Source organism: Panthera tigris, chromosome F2 (genome assembly GCF_018350195.1).
Source record: "Panthera tigris isolate Pti1 chromosome F2, P.tigris_Pti1_mat1.1, whole genome shotgun sequence".
Classification (NCBI taxonomy): domain Eukaryota; kingdom Metazoa; phylum Chordata; class Mammalia; order Carnivora; family Felidae; genus Panthera; species Panthera tigris.
In genome coordinates, this window is record NC_056676.1 from 3,630,449 (window position 1) to 3,652,936 (window position 22,488).

The following is a 22,488-nucleotide window of genomic DNA, read 5'->3' on the forward strand; positions in this document are numbered from 1 at the left end:
ATGTTAAAAACAGCAAGAGAAAAAACATAGTCATGTACGAGGAAAACTCTCAAGGAATATCAGGTGACTTTTCAGCAGAAATTTTGCAAGCCAGAGGGATGTATTCAAAGTGCTGAAAAGGGAAAACTTACAAGCAAGACTACTCTGCCGGGCAAGGTTATTCAGAATTGAAAAATAAAGAGTCTCCCAGACAAGTGAAAACTGACAGAATTGATCACTCCTGAAACTAGAAATATGAAAACATATAAAAGAAAAAAATCTCCCTGGCAAAGGTAAATATATAGTAAAGGCCACTTAAAAACTAGTATGAGTGTTAAGAGACAAAAAAAAGAGTAAAATAAACTATAATAAGTAGTTAAGGGACACACAAAATAAGAAGATGTAAATGTGATGTCAAACACCTAAAAACGTAGGGGTGAATAAAAATGCAGTACTTTTTGAATGTATTTAAACTTAGCAAATATGAACTTAAAATAGGCTACCATATATATGTCAATGTATCTATTAACCTCATGGTAACCACAAAATAAAAATCTATAGTAGATACATAAAATAGAAAGAAAGGAACCCAATGATAACAATGATAAAAAAAGACCATCAAACCACAATGGAAGAGATAACAGAAGAAAAAGGGAATAGAGAAGAGCTACCAAAACAAACAGAAAACAAATAACAAATGGAACAAATAGCAGTAAGTACATATGTATTAATAATTGCTTTAAATATAAATGGACTAAATGCTCCAGTCAAAAGATATAGGATGGCTAAATGGATTAAAAAAGACAATACTAGAAAGACAGATACCATATGTTTTCACTCTTATGTGGATTCTGAGAAACTTAACAGAAACCCATGGGGGAGGGGAAGGAAAAAAAAAAAGAGGTTAGAGTGGGAGAGAGCCAAACCATAAGAGACTCTTAAAAACTGAGAACAAACTGAGGGTTGATGGGGGGTGGGAGGGAGGGGCGGGTAGGTGATGGGCATTGAAAAGGGCATCTTTTGGGATGAGCACTGGGTGTTGTATGGAAACCAATTTGACAATAAATTTCATATATTAAAAAAAAAAGAAAAAAAGAAAATACCAAAAAAAAAAGACAATCCTAATTTATAAAGATATCATGAGAAAGTCATTATTTATTTGTCTTAGTTTTGGACTTAATTTGGTTCTGTTCAAAAAACTGGAATGGACAAACATGAAAGTTAAAAAAACCGGACATCATATATAGTGTAGATATTCCATGAGTATGCTTTTATACTGGGCTGACACTTCCATGAGAATCTTGAAGGATTTACAACACTTCCACACTTGCTACCAACCTTTAATGTTGGTAGTACAAGTTAAAAACAATAACAACAAAATTGTCTTTGAGTTCTCTCCAAGCATAAACATGAGAATGACAGGGAAATATTTCGGAATATGTATAACTATAAAGAAACCTGATGATACATCAACATTTTGCATTGCTTTGGGACTTTTCTCTGAGTGCTGGTAGGCAATCAGATGAAAATGTCATTTGTTATAATTGGACAATATTTAGCAAAATCTAATACTGGAGATCTAAACTTTCTCCTACATTAGAATTCCCGGAACAATCATAACATAAGCACAGTGGAAAATGTAAAGGCAGAAGTTTTGGTAACTTCTGTATTTACTTTATTTCCAAGGTAACTGTACTAACTGCTAATTTTTAATAAATGCCAGCTCTAGAGAGTTTTACTTCTTGGGCCTAGTTTTTTAAGAAGGAAACTAAAACCTTCTGCATAGAACTCTGTTTTGATGGGCATGATTGTTCTCTTTGCCTTTGAAAAGAAAATAACAATAATTAAGCCCTTAAAGCTTCCAGAGATGATGTTATTTTTTCTTCTAATAAAAAATATCAGGCTCTTGGTACACAGGACTTAATATAATTGGTTTCATCATAACTATCAACCTCTCAGGAAAAATTTTGTTCTCTAGATGTACAATCTGCATAGAATTCCTTAAGTCTTTACTATGGAGAAAATTACTGGTCGGCCAGAGTTTAACAAATAGTATTGTAAAGAAATGTACCTATTAGAATGACAGATTTCATTTAGCAGAAGATTTTAAAATCCTGTCAATATGATTTCCATTGAGAAAGTTTTCAGTAAAATGATAAAAAATGAATGAAGGAAAATAAACCAAAAAACAAGACCCATATCTACTAGAAACTCACTTCAGATCTAAAGACATATACAGACTGAAAGTAAAGGGATGGAAAAAAAGATATTTCATGTAAATGGAAATAAAACAAAAGTTGGAGTAACAATACTTGTATCAGACAGAATAGTCTTTAAAACAAAGACTGTAATAAAAGACAAAGAAATGCATTATATAATGATAAAATGGGCAATCCAGAAGAGGATATAACATTTGTAAATATTTATGAGCCCAACATAAGAACACTTAAATATCTAAAGCAAATATTAACAGACATAAAGGGAGAAATTGATAGTACTACAGAAACAGTGAGGGACAGTAACGCCCCACTTAGATCAATGGATAGATCATCCGGACAGAAAAACAGTAAGGAAACATCAGCCTTATATGACATATTAGACCAGATGGACTTAAAAGATATATACAGAACATTTCACCCAAAACCTGTTAGAATACACATTATTTTCAAGTGCACGTGGAACATTCTTCAGGATAGATCACATGTTAGGCCACAAAACAAGTAAGTCTCAATAAATTGAACAAGATTGAAATAACATCAAACATCTTTTCAACCCTAATGTCATGTGTGTGATATACACATATATGTGATACATATGTGATATACATGTATATGTATGTATGTATGTATGTATGCATGTATGTAGACTACTAGTCAGCCATAACAAAGAATGAAATCTTACCATTTGCAACAACATAGATACATCTACTACGTATTATGCTAAGTGAAATAAGTCAGACAAAGACAAATACCATATGATTTCACTCATATGCGGATTCTAAAAGACAGAACAAAACAGAAACACCGACCCACAAATACAGGCAACTGTTGGTTACCAGGGTGTATAGGGTTGGTGTGCAAATAGGTGAAGGGGATTAAAAGGTACAAACTTTCAACTATTAAATAAATAAGTGACAAATAATAAATTACTATTAAATAAATAAGTCATGGGTATATAATGTACAGCATAGGAAATAGAGTCAACAATATTGTAATAACTATGTAGGGTTATAGATGATAACTAGACTTAATGTGAAGATCATTTCGTAATGTATAAAAATTTAAGGTAGTATGATATCAAATCATGGGGAGCCTGGGTGGCTCAGTCTGTTGAGCGTCTGACTTCAGCTTAGGTCATAATCTCGTGGTCCCTGAGTTCGTGAGTCCCACATCCGGCTCTGTGCTGACAGCTCAGAGCCCGGAGCCTGCTTTGGATTTCTGTGTCTCTCTCTCTCCCTGCACCTCCCTTGCTCTCACTCTGTCTTTCTCTCTCTCTCAAAAATAAATAAACATTAAAAAATTTAAAAAAATATATCAAATCATTATCATGTACACCTGAAAGGAATAGGATATTTTATGTAAATTATACTTCAACTGGAAAAAAAAGATTAAAAGCTGCAGAAATAGCTGCCTCAAGGTACACGCTCCGAAATGAACAAAACGTTCACTAAAAATGAAACCCAAGTGACTGCAACTGTCATTTTCAATCCTATCATTTTAATCCATTTTGAGGGGAACAATGAATAATTTGCAGTCAGGCACCCTGTTTGATGTGGAAGCATGTGGAGACGGTGTATACTGGGTATATACCGAGTTTGGGACACACAAAAATATGGAAGATAAATTTTGCATATTTCATAATTTTGCCTTGGGCAAATTTTCTATAAATAGATAACATTTTTCCCATCGGTAGACTGAACTGCCATAGTACGCGCGATATTATAAAGACTTTTTTTACACACACTAAGTAAAGCATTCTGGAAATTACCTAAGTAATTTAAGTCCAAATATTTTTGTACTCATGCTTTCTAGTCTATTCTATATGACTACCTCCGAGGTTCTCCGTGTCAGCATTTTTCTCTGGGTGGCGTTGTAGAGATACGTTCTTTTTGTTTTAGCAGCCTTATGCCCAATGAAGCAGTTTGAAATTTTATATGCAACATGCATGAATTTGGCTGTATTTGTCTAATTTCGTTTTGGTTATGAAAATGAGTTTTAAGCAATATGGATTGGTGCTTTTCTCAGCATAATTGAAGACAATATAGTTCCTGTTAATTTCTGGGTATCAGATTTAACCATAGGAGGCCAGACCTCTGGACAGAAGCCAAGTCTGTTGATCCATATGCCATATAAGTAGGACACTATAATCGCTCAAGAAGTATTTATCCCCGCTTTCTCTTCTCTTGGGCAGAGACCTCACTTTCATCACTAGTTGTTGGGTCACTTATGTGATAATAGTAGAAATTGGTTTCCTTAGGCGATGGCTTTTCCATGTAGTACGGCTTACCACTAAGCTGGTCATGAGGGTTCTAAATGGATCAAGAATGAAGTAGGTCACATTTATATATTGTGACACTGTAATTTTAACATCATTAATTTTATCATTAATCACTCAAGCCATTTATGCATTGATAGTCTCATCTTCATATTTTAAGTGATGGAATTTCCTAATAACCATATTTAAAAAAACTAATTTCCATAAAAGCTTTGTTTCTTCCTAGTACAACTATACTAGATACTGATAAATCAATATATAATTTTTTTCTTTATCCCTGGATATGAGGGATAAAGAGACGAGAACATTTGGAAATTGCACATTTGTTCTTGCATTATGTCTTAATATAGATCAATTTATTTAAGACAATTATACAAGCAAAGCCTTAGAAATTTCAGATGTGAATAGGAAAAATAGTATGGAGATGATGAATGTGTCTCTAGGGGAAAAAAAGACATTTTTGTTTTCTGAGAAAAAGGTTAAGTTTGAAATTTCCAGTTAAGATACTGTTATCTTGTTAATGAACCAACTGCAAAATGAAATGTTTTTCTGATAGTTTTTTTATAGTATCAATCTGAAATTACTAATGTATAATATATTTTAAAACTCATGTTATTGAAATTGCTGGCACTGATCAGTTGTGCTTAATGGACTTTAAAAAAGTTTTTTTAATGTTTACTTATTTTGAAGGAGAGTGAGAGAGACAGTGCATGAGTGGGGGAGGGGCAGAGAGAGAGAGGGATACACAGAATGTGAGGCAGGCTCCAGGCCCTGAGCTGTCAGCACAGAGCCCGATGTGGGGCTCGAACTCATGGACCGTGAGATCATGACCTGAGCCGAAGTCGGACGCTTAACCGACTGAGACACCCAGGCGCCCTTGAACTTTCTGAATCACCTAGAAACATGCTCTTTTAATCAGGTATTGTGACAATAGTTCTGCAGAGTGACACCATATATCTCACTGGCAATTCACTATTGTATCATTGGGGATTCTCTAGACAACAGAACCAGTTCCACACCTGTCTATCTGGATACAGACACTGAGAATAACTTCAAGGAATTGGCTCACATTACTTTGAGCTGGCAAGTCTGAAATCTGAAGGATAGGCTAGAAGCCTGGAAATGATCGGGCAGGAGGAATTGGTGCCGTAGTCTTGAAGCCGGAGTTCTTTACCAGAGAAACATCTGAGTTTGCCTGTCAGTAAGGCCTTTCAATCGTTTGCACGAGGCTCACCCACACTATCTCGAATAATCTCACTTAATTAGTCAAAGTGATTGCAGATGTTAGCCATATCTACGCAATACCTCCACGGCAATGCCAACATTAATGTTTGATTGAATAACTGGGTTCTAGATTAAGTAACCGGTATGGTCAAGTTCTCATATAAAAGCTAACCATCACAGTCCACTCCTTATCACCTTGGCACCCAAACACCCCTCCTTAACCTACTTAACCTCCAAATAGAGGCCATAAAGTCATCCTTCCAACCAAGAAAAGGCAACTATCCTTCACACAACCTAACACACTAGTTCTTTCCTTTGCAGGGAATGCAGAGTCCTCAAGCAATACTCACTCTTCTCCTTGATATGAGAACATTTGAACTGTCACTTAATTGCTGTGATATGAAAGTTTATATTATTTTTAAACATTTTTAGTGTTTATTTATTTTTGAGAGAGAGAGAGGGAGAGAGAGAGTGGGGGAGGGGCAGAGACAGAAGGAGACACAGAATCCAAAGCGGGCTCCAGGCTCTGGGCTGTCAGCACAGAGCCCGACATGGGGCTCAAACCCATGAACTGTGAGATCATGACCTTAGCCGAAGTCGGACACCTAACCACCTGAGCCACCCAGGTGCCCCAAAACTTTATATTATTAAGAAATTATATGTTAGATGAGAAAATGATGAGAGGAAAGAAAACAAAGACAATTAATACACATATGTATACGTATATATATATATCTTAAATATATATTATATAAATATATATTATATATATAAGCAGATATATATACATATATAATATATATGCATATTTAAACACATTGATGTGTAATGTATACTATATATTGTATAATATACTATATATGTCATATATATGACATATATATACATATACAAACATATACATAAGGAAAAAAAAGAAGAAACACAATTCTAGTCTTCTTTTCGGCAACTTAACAACACGGTTGCAGCTGTTAACTTACACCTATCTTCTTCCACTATCCATTGCATATTCCACTGCCTCAGCAAGCACCTCAGCTGGTCCTGGTTCTTTATCTCATAGGAAGCTCCAAATTTTCATTCCAAAGGGTCTGACCCATTAGCGGTTGTGTTTTGTTTTTTGTTTGTTTCTTTGTTTGTTGTTGTTGTTGTTTTGTAGTTTTCCATTGACTTCAATCACACAGCCCTAAGGTATCTCCTGTATTCCACACATATTCTTATTATCTTCATTGTGGAGTAGCAGTCCAATTTCCCTTGGAAGTCAGGATCAATCATCCCAGCCAGTAATGTAACTCCTTCTTTGCCTGTTGACTCAGTCTTGAAGAGCCTGAGTGACTAGGCAGCAATCTTAGTTTCCAGTTCGTTGGAATCTTTGTGTCTCCTGCCAGAAGTATTTCTCCCTTTGAAACAAACACCTCTAAACCAGAAGAGCCTAAGTTCTTAGGAATGAGAAGTAAAAATTTTGCTAATGGGACACTCAGGGTAATAGTGGGTGGTACCTCTTCCATTTCCTGTTTTGAGTCTTGGACCCATCCAGCCTTGCTCTGGGAGAAAGAACACCATATAGTTGAGGCCAGTTCAGAGCTATATATACAGCCTTCTGGAGAGACTTACCCCAGTCTTGCAAGATATTGCCAGCTGACACTGTAATTGAGTCTTCAAAAGTCCATTACACTGTTCCATAAAGCTTGCTGTTTCAAGATGGTGAGGCACATGGTCGGAACAGTAAATTCCATGAGCTTGGATCTATCCCCTAATTCAGTCACTGTTAAGTGAGTATCTTGATCAGAATCAGTGCTGTATGGAATACCAAGACAATGTAAGTCCATGGAAGGTAGTTTTGGTAAAAGGATTGCATACGGGAGGGGCACTTGGGTGGCTCAGTTGGTTAAGCATCTGACTTCAGCTCAGGTCATGATCTTACAGATCGTGAGTTTGAGCCCTGTTCAGGCTCCTTGCTGACAACTCAGAGCCCGGAGCCTGCTCTGGATTCTGTCTCCCTCTTTCCTGCCCCTTTTCTACTGGTGCTTGCTCTCTTTTAAAATAAATAAACTTAGGGACACCTTGGTGGCTCAGTCAGTTAAGTGTCTGACTCTTGGTTTCAGCTCAAGTCATGATCTCACAGTTTGTGGTTTCAAGCCCCACACTGAGTTCTGTGCTGACAGCGAGGAGCCTGCTTCGAATTCTCTCTCTCCCTCTCTCTGTTTCCCTCCCCTACCCACTCTCTCTCAAAATAAATAAATAAACTTAAAAATAAAGAACAAACAAAATAAACTTAAAAAAAGATCACATGCAGGAAAGGCAAGTCTGTATCCAAAGTGTTTACTCCAATAAGAACAAAACATTTGCCTTTCTAATATGGAAGCAGTCCAATGTAATCAACTTGTCATCAGGTAACTGGCTAATCATCACAGGGAATGGTGCTACATCAGACTGAGCGTTGATCTCTGTTGTTGGAAGATTAGGTATTGAGCAGTGACTGTAGCCAGGTTGACCTTGGTGAGTGGATATCCATGTTGCTGACCCATGAATATCCTCTATCTCTGCTACAGATGCCACTTTGCTCATCTGTCCATTGGGCAGTGAGTGCAGAAGTAGATGGGGGAAAAGGCTGACTGGTATTCACAGAACGGACCGTCCTATTCACTTGGTTATTAAAATCTTCCTTCGCTTACTTCACCCTTTAGTGAGCATTCATATGGGATACAACCATCTTTATGGGTTTTTTTTTTCCACTTCAGAGACTGGAAAATCTTCTCCAGACTTCCTTGTCACTAATTTGTCCAGTCATGTTTTTTCTAACTCCCTGACTATCCATCCAAACTATCGGCCATAGTCCATGAATCTGTCTATGCTCATAACTGTGTACATTTGTCCTCCCAAGTAAAATGAACAAACGGGTGCACTGCTTAAAGTTCTGACAACTGGGAAGATTTCTCTTTGCCATTGCACTTCAGGAGTGTTGTAGAAAGAGGCTTTAGTGCTAAAGCCATCCAATTTTAGGTGATGCCTATACAGTGTGCAGAATATCTGTAACCCAGGCCTGACTTTTCCCTTCCTCCGCCATCTGATTGTGAAGACCTCCACATAAGGCCATAGATACAGGCTGGGAGAGAGAAGTCATGTGGGGCCAGGAGTGGGGGGGGGCATTGGAATTTGAACTGCTTCTCCATGCAACTTACTTGTGCCTTCAGAGACTGCTCAGATCCAGCTATATGTATAGAGAGAGAGCCTATACACACACATGCGCACACACACACACACACACACACACACACACACACACACATATGTATATATATACTTAGAGCCCGGGCTGAAATTCACCTATAGGAACCTGCCAAAGACTGCAAACACCATCCTTATCTGCCACTGACACTCCAGGCACCTTGGATGTGCTGGATCGTATGGCCTAAGTTTAGAGAAGCTCACACAGCGGCCTGACATGTTTCAGAGCCTTTTCTTTTCCTTGGACTCACTTGAAATTAGCAGCTTCTCAGGTCACTCAGTAAATTGGCAGGAGTAGCTTACTTAGATGATGACTGCTGCCTGCAAGATTCAAAGAGTCCCGTTAGGCATTCTGCCTCTTATTTGGCTGGAGGAGGGGCCGTATACACCAACTTACCCTTTGCCTTAGAAGGGATAGCTCAACATCACCCATACCACCGGACCTCTGTAAGTTTCACCGAGATAGATCGTCCACAAATTTTTGGTGGATTTATGTCCCACCATCTGACACATATATCTTACCCATAAGTCTACAGTAGGTGCTGATCTGCTCACGAGGTCAAATTAGCCTAATGTCATCAAAGCCAAGGACCAGTGTGATGTCTTCTGGAAAGGAGAGGTGGTCAAGATCTTTGTAGTCTAAATTATAACATTGCTGGAGGTTGATATACCCTGAGGTAGGACAGTGAAGCTATATTTCTGGTAAGCAGACTCCTCCTGGTGAGCTTATGGACAAGTATTGAGGAGAAAAGCATCTGCCAGATCATTAGCTGCAGAGCAGGTACCAGAGGTTGTGTTAATTTGCTCAAGAATAGAACCATACCTGGTACCACAGCTCAGTTGGAGTCATCACCTGGTTAAACTTCTGACATTCCACTGTCATTTTCAAGACCATCTATTTTTCTGGACTACCAAATAGGTGAATTGAGTGGGAATTTACCGAGAATCACTACCTCTATATTCTTGGACTTCTTGATGGTAGCATTAATATCTGTAATCCTTGCAGAAATGCAGTAATGTTTTCCTATTTGTCTTGGCAGAGACAGTTCCAGAGGCTTCCACTTGGCCTGTTCTATCATCATAGCCCTCACTCCCCAGAATAAGAAACAATGTAGGTATTCTACCAGTTGCTAAGTAGGTCTACTTAAATTGTGTATTCTGGGGCACCTGGGTGGCTCAGTCGGTTGAGCGTCCGGCTTCGGCTCAGGTCATGATCTCACAGTCTGTGAGTTCGAGCCCCGCGTCAGGCTCTGGGCCGACAGCTCAGAGCCTGGAGCCTGCTTCTGATTCTGTGTCTCCCTCTCTCTCTGCCCCTCCCCTGCTCATGCTCTGCTTCTCTCTGTCTCAAAAATAGATAAAAAAAAAACATTAAAAAAATTTTTAAAAAATTGTGTATTCTGAGGCTCTGGCAGTAACCACGGGATGGGTTTAGGAGTCCCAGAACTCACTGTGAGATGGGCCTGAGCTATAATTCCACTTACCACCTAACCTTCATAAGCTCCCCACACTAACTGAAGAAACTGTTTTGGTTTGGGATCTCCTGGAATTAAGTGTCACATCAGTTAAGAGTTGGTGTCCAGTAGTCCTTGAAAAGTCTGATTATTTCCCATTCTTCAATGAACAGTTATCCTGGTAAAAGACGTGTGTCCTTTTGAAGAAAGCTGTGAAAAAGGTTAACCAGGCCCCTTTTTCAAAGGTATCTGGCCTCCCCTCCTTCACTGGGGTTCTGGGCCTATAAAGTGGTTCAAGTCTGGGAATTGATTGAAGGTCCATGACTGTTTTGGTGAATCAGGATAGATTGTGCACTGGACCTAAAATTCCACTTTTTAAATTCCAGTTAAAAAATAAATAGGCCTCCCATCTATTTCAACTTTAGGAACACGTAATCAGCTTGCCGAGGTGATAGGTTTCTGAGAGTCAGGCTATTCTGATTACTGCTTAGAAGGCTCTGATGCCCATTCTGGTAACCATACCCACTTTACCTTTGGTACGTAAGTGTTGCCACGTGGCCCCTGCCACCCCAGGATCCAATTAGTCCCCTGCATTTAAGGCTCCAGTTCAGCAGCAGCACTTTTCACTGTAGCTGCTAACCTACAGAGGGGACCACAGAACTCTTCGGCAGTGTTGGTTTCCTACAGCCAATTCCTGTCTCACAGTCATGGTAAGAGGTGTGGGTGAGCAGGTTGCCCACTCTGGCACCCCAATCACCCTAAACCTTTGAATCCCTTCCTCTACATTCAACCACATTTCCAACTCTACTGTCGTGGGCCATCTTCCAGTCCCACAAGGTAAACCATTAAATCCAGAATCTCTGTTTCGTGGGGCCATGTAAGTAAATTGGCCTAATTCAACTTTATGTGCCTTCCACCAGTATCCCATATTCCTTACGTGTGTGTGTGTGTGTGTTTATTTATTTTTGATATAGACAGAGTGCGAGCAGGCAGGGGCAGAGAGAGAGGGAGAGAGAGACTCCCAAGTAGGCTCCGTGTTGTCAGCACAGAGCCCGATGCGGGGTTGGAACTCATGAACTGTGAGATCGTGACCTGAGCCGAAATCAAGAGCCAGATGCTTCACCGACTGAGTCAACCAGGCGCCCCCATCCTACATCCTTAATATCTATCTCAACACACATTCCTCAGAATTCTGTCTGTAGAAATTAAAAAAAGAAATCATTTTGCATAGGAGTATCCAGTGATGATACTTTATGTATTTCTGTAGCTGTATTAGTGTTGTCTTTCATACTGGAAATAGAGTCACTGGTGCCTTTAAATCTAATCAGGTGAGAGAACAATTCTGGAAACCCCAGTACCAATTCACACAACTTCTCCTTAAAGGTCCTATTCCTCTAGAACCACTCTTGGTTCCAGAATCTGTCAGGATTCTCCAGACAAACAGAACCCCTATGTATGTATGTACACAACATATACACATATACATAAATATAAATATTTACGTATGCGTATGGAGACACACACACACACGTACACACACACATGTGAAGAGAGAGATTTTAAGGAACTGGCGACATGACTTGGTGGCTGGCAAGTCTGAAACCTTTACATCAGCCTGGCAGGCTGGAACTCTCAGGCAGAAGTTGATAGTGCCGTCTTCAGGTCGATTTCTTTCTTCAGAGAATCCTCAGCGTTTGCTTTTAAGGCCCTCTGACTTATTGGATAAGGCTGATGCATATCATGAGGATAATTTCCTATAATTAAAGTAAGTCGATTATAGATATTATCCACATGTACGAAGTTTTTCATGGCATAACCTAGATCAGATTTTGGTTGACTAACTGAGGACTATACCGTAGTCAATCTGACACATAAAGTTAACTCTTACAAATACCAAGCCTTTTTTATTCCAGAGTCTGCAGGTTGGCTGTGAGTAAGTCTATTTAGGTAGGGCGTGAGGGTGTCTCTGCTTCACCCTATGTTCTGTGGGCCATTTAGGAAAGTTTTCCTTTATGTATGTCATTGCGGGGCCGGGCTAAGTGGAGGGCGGCTTCTTGAGAAGGCTTTTCTCATGCAAGAAAGACAAGAGAGCAGGTGGGAACATGTGAGGCCATTAAAGAAACCAATATATGGTCACTTCACTATTGGCAGGAGCAAGTCACAGGGTCAAGTCCAGAGTCAATGTATGGACAAGCCACGCTCTCCGTGATAAATATATGGCATGGAAGGGGATGCCAGGAAAGGTAGAGAATCTGGGTCAGTCATTCAACCTTCCACAAGTATTTGCATATGGTAGCTTAGAGTTATTTACAGCCTTGACATCTTTTATTGTATCTGTAGAGAACTACGAGTTATCAGTATCACGTTCACCCAAATGACAGTGTTCATCTAAAAGACATTCTTTCGCTGTGGTGTTGCATTTTTCAAACCTATTTCTATTTGTTACTAAGTCAGATACTTTATTACTGATATATTTGTTATTTGACGAAGGCTGCCCCCAACTAAATATAATTTATTTCTGACATCAGAGGTTGGTTTTATATGAATGGGAAGAAGCTAAAGGGATCAGGTAGAGTTATATGTTTGCTTTCATTTGGAGGAACAGCTGGAGGTTTAGTCTAATTTTGCCTGGATAAATATTACTGTGGTGCACCCTTAGGATAAATATTACTATGGTGTACCCTTACAACATGGGTTATCATGTGCACGTGTACTTCCTTGCTGGAAATAAATAAATGGGGGAGGAAGAGGCATATCTTTTATCCAGAGTAATTTCATATAATTCATGTAGACACTTCACCCTCAAGGAAGGAAAACATACCCCTTCACTTCTTAAGTAGAAGCTGCTTATAGTGACTTCCAGCCAAAGAGTGGAGAGAGGGGGAAAAAGAGTAACTTACCGGTGGGGAAACCTGACGCTCTCCCAGCCAGGAGGTCAAGGTCAGCCTCCCCAGTGAGAAGTCCTGTTGACAGTGTGAACCTGTCATATGGAGGTGAAATGGCACTTATCTCTGTGGCACCGTCCCCAGATCTCTTAGCTCTAGTATAATCATGAGAAAAACATCAGAATAATCCCAATGGAAGTACACTCTACAAATCACTGACTAGTACTCCTCAAAACTGCCAAAGTCATTTAAAAAAAAAAAAAAACAAGGTCTGAGAAACAGTCACAGCCAAGAGGAGCCTGAGACGTGGTGAAGAAATATAACGCAGCGTCCTCCCGGAAATCCTGGCACAGAAAAGGAACATGAGAAAAACAAAACAAAACAAAACAACCACAACAAGAAAACTGGAATCAAGTGTGGACTTAATAATAATACAACAGTATTGATCCGTCAATTTTAACAAATGTGCATACTAAGGGAAAAAAGAGCGTGGGGTGTATGCGACTCACCTTGCCATTTTCACAATATTTACGTAAATGTAAAGCTGTTCTGACATAAAAGTTTATAGAAAAAAAGGCTCAAAATATTTGAGACGAAAGAACTGAACAGATTTTACTCCAATTTTTAAATTTATGGTCACTGAAAACAGTTTTATTATAGCTATGATATTTATTGTTACCTACTAATTAAGTTGTTTTAAATCTCATAGTTTTTTCTGGAAGAAACATCTGATATTACGACCTAAGTTAACTTTGATAAAAGATAATAGAAGTTTCAGTAAAAAGAAGGAAAATGTTAAAAGCGATGTAGGCACAGTGTAGCAATGTAGGCACAGTGCGCCATATTATTAATAATGATGTCTTATATGAACTGTAATATTCAGCATATGAAACTAACTATGAGATTACATTTAGACACATGGCTAAATAGCTCATCTATTTCTCGAGTAGCTTTTTAGTAGCAGAAATTGGTCTTGGAGATACCGGGTTTTTATATAATCAATAATATTGAAATTCTACTTTTATGGTAAAGGAATAACTTTCTGTCAGTGTTGGAGATAAAAAGATATTTATAGTTTCTTCGAGCACAGTTTTCAAGAGCAATGTTGAAAAATAATCGTTAAGGCTAACAACCAATTTCTCACGGAGCTCGAAACATTTAGTAACTTATATCATCAAATTGTAATTTTTATTATCCAATTGCCTTTCCTTTGCAAATGACTTGTTGTTACCTAGCCTTCTTATCATCAGCTTGCTGATGCGTGCCAATAAAGTGGATCCAGGCCCGCAACCCACCAAACGTACTGAGGGAAAATACGCAGTACACTATGCTGCCTGTTCAGTTAAGTGTTGAAAATGGTCAGCCTCTTTTCTTTCAGAGGCAGTAGGAATCATCCAGCGAGAGCATCAGTGAACTTCTTGCTCTGGTTCACCCACACTTACTTGATCAAGTGTTTATCATCTAGTACGACAGAAAATGACAAAGAGGGAAAAAACAGGTTAATGTTTCAGGGATTCAGAGGAGGAATAATTTTGAGGAGCCCAGTCTTCTAATGCGGAATTCACCATGCACTTTACTTTGAAGTCTTCATTTACCTAAGCTCTGTTGTATTTTGTTGCTGCAATTTTTTCGTTGTGTCAGGGCATCAGTTTTCTATGACGGCCCTCAGTTTTATTAAGTTGACCACATAACTAAAATAAAATTCTCTAAAATCGTTTAAAAAAAAACCCCACATATGCATTTATACTTAAATCTGTGCTCACAATTTAGGTATTATAATAACCACAAAATGAAACTGTGCCAGATATTTCATACATCGATTTATCTTGATATTATTCACTCTGATAAACAGCTTGTTTCCTTACATCATACTGTTTGTGAATAAGATTGTAAGTTCCAGAGAGGATTATTCATGCATGTAGCTGTTTAATTAAAAAGAGAAAGATTAGTCAACCTTTTTTCGAGAGATAGCCGAATGAAAGGCAACTTTTAATTACTCCTTTGAAGTTTCTTTCCCAGTTGCAAACTCAGGTTTCAAAATGAACTCTGGGAATGAGCGAACACGGCAGGGAGGAGATTGATCCTATCAGAGATCCTGTCTGAATGCTTGGTGGAGTGGGTCAGACCAAACCCTGGCAGTATGTCTGCACTTCACAGCATAGGGAGGGGTTAACACTTTATTTCTCGCTTCCTTCCTCTGTCTTCGTTTCACCCGGGGAATTCTTGTCCCTTACAGGTGGCTGTAAACACAGTTGGCCCATAGGATCCGCTCCATAATTGCTTACACTTTATTAGCAGTCTCCATGCTTAACACTCGATGCGGCGCTTGATGGCTTACCGTTTTTCTGTCTTTTCAGACGACATCCTTTGCGGTGCCGTGGCACATGGATTTCAGGACCGCCTGTGAAGAGGTATGTTAAGCGGCTTTCTGCTTTTTGAATAAGGAGAACAGGTTGTAAAGGGGACACGCTGGGCCCTCCTTGATGTGAGTGGAGCATTGCTTTGGGCGCAGGGATGGGTGACGGGTTCATTGCATGTCCAGGGTCTGACCTGTTTCTCCGAGACTAAAAAGCCAAAGAGTGCCTGGGGAGGACCCGGACTTTCGCTCTTCCTTAAGAAGAAGACTGGAACATATTTGATTTGATTAAATTGCCCTTCTCCATAAACTCTGTGCTCGCTGCACGATTTCAGGTAGTAGGAGTATTGGAAGGAATTCTTTTCACATAAATGGTTATAAATTAGAAGACATCTGAAGTCCCTTTCAGCACTAAAATCCTATGATCTTATGATTCCAATATTATTTAAGTATTTCAATATTATTTGAGTATTAGTACACGGCAATTCAGATTCTCTGTAGAGAAGCAGTTCGGTATGAGTTAAAGTGACACATTGCTCTTTCAAGGGTATTAAAGGCCATTCAGGTGTGTGGTCAATGGTGCATGGAGTTAGGCCCCAGGGGATGTGACTGTTCTATTTTAGGAAAAAACACCCTGAGATGTCACTTGTTAAGTTTCTTGCAAAAATACCTTCTTTGAAAAACTATTTGTCACAGTTGGTTCAAAGTTTAGAACATAAGTAAGAAAATGAATAAATTGCTTTCGTATGTTTAATACTTAAGCTCTTTACTTTCCAGAGGATTTTCTTTATGCTAGTACATTTCAGATTACATTATAGTTATTTATTTACAAACCTCTCTTCATGCGACACTAAAAATTATAACGTCAGAGTGTATAATTTATTCATCCTTTTAACCCAGTACCTATCAGTTCACGCTTTAAAAAAAAAAACAATTAATGCTTTAGAAACTTAAGTTTAGAAGCATGAGTTTAAATCTGTGCCTGTTAAATACACAGTATCATACTCTTAATTTTGGATATAATAAGTCTACCATTTCCATCACAGTTTTGTTCTTATGTTTTGGGCAGTAGAGCACTCATTGAAATATTTGTGTGAATGAGATAAAAATCAAAGAAAAAACCATATGAGATTCATGTGGGAGAGACAGGATGTGGCCAAGTACTGTTTGAACACATGGTTTACCTTGGATCTCAGAGGCTGAGCTAAGATGAACTTCTCAGACCTTTTTTTTTTGTTGGTTTTGTTTTTAAACAAAATTATTTGATTCATTGGTTTGGAATATATATCAGGTTCCATTTAAGGGTCAGAGATTTATTTTACAATGATAATTGTATTCGCGGGAATACAGAACTATGGGATCCTCTAAACATGATCAAATCCCCCAGCCGATGAACCAAAGTCACTGAGTTTGCCTGAAATTGACAGTCTTAGAACATTCAAATGGACAGGAACCATAAAGACAATTTAGTTTAACACTCTCACTTTGAGAGGTTTTATGAAATTCTGAGTGCCATTTAATTAATTAGATAAAAGCAAAAGTATAATGTAGAGCTTGGAATTCCTGAGTCTACGTTGGAGCCTTTTTCTAAATGATGTTGCTGGAAATTAGAACATAGTCAAAGGGATATTAAATAAAACTTGTTTTCTCTTGACTGTTAGTAAGCTATTAAAGATGAAAATCTGACTCTCATGTCCATCAGACAGATCTAGCTAGATTATAACCATGTACATACAGGGAAGTCTCTTCTTTGAAAAGAAACAGAACTATGTCCAGATAAGTTCCATTCAGGATATCTTAATTTTCTAACACAGATCCTTTGTAAAAGAAAGGTCGATTTATTAAGAAGGTTCTCCTCTTAAAAAGAAACAGTCTATAAAATGCAAAAGTGAAGATAGAGAATAAATCCACAATTTATAGGAAAAGTCACATGTTATGGGCAGGCATAATTACTGATTTTCTACTTTTAAAAGTGTCATCAAAATAATGATGTGGTCAGGAAGCCAATATGCTATCTTTAGTCTAAGTGTTCCTCAGATTTCATTTCCACATCGATATCCCTAAAAATACGATCCACATCTCGGTGTTGACCATGAAAATACATATTTTTATAACATATATTTAATAATTCAATAACTTATTTACATATAGAACTTAATTTAGTCCCTCAAGTAATAGAATAGAATTTGTGGCTGTGATTCAATCAACACATCCTGAAAGAAATCCTACTGTCTATGAAATACTGTACTAGCTCTATAAATTAATATTCCTTAATTATGAAAACAGTATTAACTTATTATTAAGATCTTCTCATGATAACAAAATATATGATGAAGTTAAATACTGTGATACAGAACAGAATGTTACTGGAGTCACTATGTGATGACACGATTCTGGTTAATTGTTAGGCGAATGTATTTATTCAAAGAGAACCCTGAGTTCAGAAAAGGAAGCACCTGTCTTCGGATGGAGTAGTCTCGGAAAGCCTCAAGGCAAAGTGACTCTTGTACTAGTCGTTGACAAATGGAAGAATTTAGCCATGGAGAAGGCCATGAATGGAAGTAATCCTAGAAAGCAGGACAAGTGCAGTTGGAGGCAGATTGCATCCAATGGCCTTTCCTGCCATGTTGCTATAATATGGTAGAGTATAAGTGATTACACATCACTTAAAGCTATAAGTGTACAGAACAAATTAAGTTATATTTGACAACCAAAATATGGAAGTACCAAGGACACTTGCAAAACTATGTGCAAGGCATGACATAGTCTCTGCCCAGTTCCTTGTGGTTTGTATTTTTTTATGTCTGATATTGCACATTTTATATTTTTATTTTTTAAACATTTATGTATGTATGTATGTATGTATGTATGTATTGAGAGACAGAGAGAGAGAGAATCCCAGACAGGTTCTATGCTGACAGCACAGAGCTCAACGCGGGGCTCAATCTCTTGGGAGGTCCTGACCCGAGTCGAAATCAAGAGTCGGCCACTCAACTGACTGAGCCACCCAGGCGCCCCACAAATTTTATATTTCAAGATTAAAGGAACATAGATTTTAAAGTTTCATGAAAATGACATGTTGTGTTCTTTCGATGTCTAGAACCCCAATTACAGAGGCCTTAACTTTTAAGTGTCAAAGAAATTATAGTCCGTTTTTTAAAGTTCCAAGGTAGGAAGATGAAGCTCAAGATAAATTCTTCATAAGTTTAAAACAGAGTAAATCCATGTAAATTCATAAACACATTTCATTGATTTACAGAAAGCAAGTCAATGACTAGATTTTTAAAAAAGTATTGCCTGTTAAATAATTAAGAGGCATGGCCTTTTAATATTCCTCTAAGCGAACAAAGTGGATTTTGTACAATCCCTCTGCAGTATTGGATCACCCACATCAGGCACAGGAAAACAACATTTGAATTTAATTCATTTTTTTATGAATCATCCCTTTAACATTTCAAGTTTTCTGTATGTTTTACAATTTATGTAATATACTGTACATGTCTATATAGAGCACCTACATTTCTTCCCTACACTGTCCACACAGTTTGAAGACCAATGATGGTGATGTTAATAAACAAACAGAAGATGAATGCAGTTCTTCAGTTTATACTAAAATAATTGTCTAGGTGATTTTTTATTTTTCAGCCGTCTGGGTGCATAGATGTAAAGACCGTGGCTGGACTCTCTTAGGTTGTGCGGCTAGAGCAGTCGCTCTCACGGTCCTGGTTCCCGTTCTTTTTTGTTTGTTTGTTTAATTTTTTTTAAATGTTTACTTATTTTTGACAGAGAGAGAGAGAGAGAGAGAGAATGAGGGGGGAGGGGCAGAGAGCGAGGGAAACACAGAATCCAAAGTGGGCTCCAGGCTCCAAGCTGTCAGCGCAGAGCCCGATGCGGGGCTCGAACTCACAAACCATGAATTCATGACCTGAGCTGAAGTCAGATACTCAACCGACTGAGCCACCCAGGTGCCCCTCCTGGTTCCCATTCTTATCGGAAGCAATCCACGGGGGATGAGACCATTTAGATCAAGCCTCTCCCAGTATCAGACAGTGTCCTTTGTGTCCCCCATAGCTCATCTTTGATGGGACAATCCGCAGGTCAGAATGGCCTCACTCACTTTAACCCCCCCTCCCCCACAGTGGTCATTGCTTTGATACAGGAGGAACAGCTGCTTCAAGCTGATGTCCTTCTTTGCATTCCCCTAGGAAATTCTTGGTGACTCTCTAGTCACCAAGAGCACTTTTGCTACCGCCTGGTGAGAGACACTGATGGCCATGTCATTGCATACAGGAGGATCGGGGGAGGCATCCGTCAACTAATCTGTGCATGAGGGAAACCAGAGCAAGTAGCTAAGAGCGCCGCATCTGGAGCCCAGCAGTCTGGGTTCAAATCCTGCCTTCCACTCACCTCTGCTGCTCTGCTCTTTTCCTGCCTATGAAACAACTTGCACTGGGTTGTCAGGAGGATCAAATGAAATAATATTTCTGGGCACACAGTAGCGCTATGCAAGTGGCTAGTAAACAATGAAAAGCCACACGGCCACATTTCACGAGAGATGATACCGGCCCAGCGGAGCTGCTCTGAATCACAAGGGTACCCGGTTTTTAATCCACTGTCGCAGCTCTGCTTCTGATGCAGTTGTTGACCAAGCACCAACATTTTCTGCTCCTGCTCTATACTTGTGTCAACAAAAACCGTGCTGTAACTTTCCCAGTTCCTATCTGCCTCCTGCTCTGCCATAAGAAATATATTTATAAAACATAAATCCCTGTTCAGGTTTCTCTGGGGCGTCTCTGATACCTTTAACCCCCTGGGACATCACACCAGGGCCTTAGACCTTCCTCCTCTACACCTGGCACCTCTCCTCCCTCTGCCTCTGTCGGATCGCTGCAGACTTAGCATCGGGGATGCATGTTCGTGCTTCTCTCTTCTTCTGGCATCATGTCGGCTCTCCAATCTCACACTTTCGTATCTTTACTCATTCTTCCTTCTTGAATCAAATAGCTGTCGCCTCCTCTAATTATTATTTTCTTATTTTTTAAGACAAACTGTACATTTTTCTATAGTCAAAGGTGTCTTTAACACCTCCCTCCCTCCAGAATACTTAATTCTTCTCTCCATGTTGCTCCCATATCAGATATCACAGTGCATTTTGTGGACATATGCATATTTTTGTAAGTAAGAATACTCTGAGGTCAGAGACTATTGTTTGATTCACGTCTGACTCACTCTTACAACATTTTTTTTGGCCAAAAAAAATATTTGCAAAATTTGCAGTATTTGCAAAATGGATGTATGTATGGGATTTTAAATGTAATTGCATGCACACAGCTGAGTTTTTATAATCAGATATATGTATCATCTCTTACCCCTAGAGACTATATTTTAAGTTGAATTTGTTGTTAGCTTTGTGAGTCCCTTTTTTCTATTTTCTCCAAACAGCTATTTATTGGAGTGCATGCGCACGCGCGCACGCGCGCGTGTGTGTGTGTGTGTGTGTGTCTTTAGTGTGTGTGTGTGTATTCATTCTAACAAAATCTGCTTCATTCTTTGTTTTCTTTAATTCTATCTTCCCAGCACCCAAATCTGAGCTCAAAGTCTGTATTTTGTTTTGCAGACAACTATCTAATAATGAGGGGGCATTTTATACATTATTTGAGTGAATGGAGATCTGACCACATCCGACGTAATGACAGAAGTCTCATGGCTGTGTTTTTGTCCCTCAAACTTTCCCTGGATGATGTTTGATATCTCTTTGATGTGTAACAATAATGTATTGATGGGCTCTCAGGGAAAACCCCTTTTTTCATCCTCACATCGAGATAGCATTATTTGTGATTGCCAGCCATTCCATTACACTTCGGGGAGAAAATTGGCCTGAATGTACTGTACATTAAAAAATCAGCAAATGTGCTCAATTATGTTCACTTGGCTTTGATATTATTTTATATCTTCCTCTTCCCCATGCCATCTCAGAGTGGTGCCCAGCCAAGATCACATTGTAAGCATGAAAGACTTTGCTCTGTGAAAAATGTAGAAAATTATGTTCTATATTAAGGAAAATAGAATTTTCTTTTGCTGAAATATTTTTGTCCTCGAGACACATCCACTTGAGTTATGCTCTAGAATAGACTAATCGACACTATTTACTGAGTGTCTGCTGTGCACCAGTCCCATAAAGGAGGAAAGCACACCATCCTTGGTCCCGGAAGAAGCTTATTTTTCCCTAAAAGATATCAATAACCCTTACAAAATAATATATGGGGTGTAATGGCATGTATTAGCACATGGAATAAAGCAGTTTGCAGAAAGAATTGTTTTTAGAGGCCACGGTATCTAAGTATATTCTCATTTACATTATGAAACATTCTTTTAAAGAAACATACTCCTGGAGACCCACATGTGAATTTGTATTCCAAGAGAAAGCCTGGCATTATTGCCCGGGATTTTGTGCTCATTAAATACTAAGGGTAAATATGTATTTCTGTGTACTTATCCATTTATCCAAATTAAGAATGGCTCAATACTTATGAAATGAAAATGTAATTGCCAAGGTAGCCATTGTTCCTGTTGACTTTTGGTGCAGAATAGCAGCCAGGGATGATTTTCTGTCTCAGAGGAATTTCCTTTTGTATTTCTGATGAATAGGAACCTTCAGTGCTCTTGCTAGGGAGCATATTTCTGTGGATCTGGGTGAGTGTTATACCCTGACCTGCTTCAGGAGACACGGGCTTCGTGGGCTTCTTCCACAATCACTGAGGTCCTGGCGCAAAGCTACGCAGTGCAAGTTCCGCCACCTTCACGGGCTGTTTTGACAGTTCCCCGAAATATCTGAAACAAATCAGTGGACTGGGAACCGTACATTTCGAGTCTG

The 22,488-nt window shown here is 38.8% G+C and overlaps 1 protein-coding gene across 2 annotated transcripts in view; it reads left to right on the forward strand.

The window, feature by feature from the left end:
- SNTG1 (syntrophin gamma 1) overlaps window positions 1–22,488 on the forward strand; it is a 564,850-nt gene that overhangs the window by 222,300 nt on the left and 320,062 nt on the right. For both annotated transcript variants that reach the window (XM_042973560.1, XM_042973561.1), the window contains exon 2: window positions 15,616–15,669. In XM_042973560.1, the coding sequence (XP_042829494.1) occupies window positions 15,643–15,669 (27 nt within the window). In that variant the 5' untranslated portion in view covers window positions 15,616–15,642. The remainder of the gene's footprint in view (window positions 1–15,615; window positions 15,670–22,488) is intronic.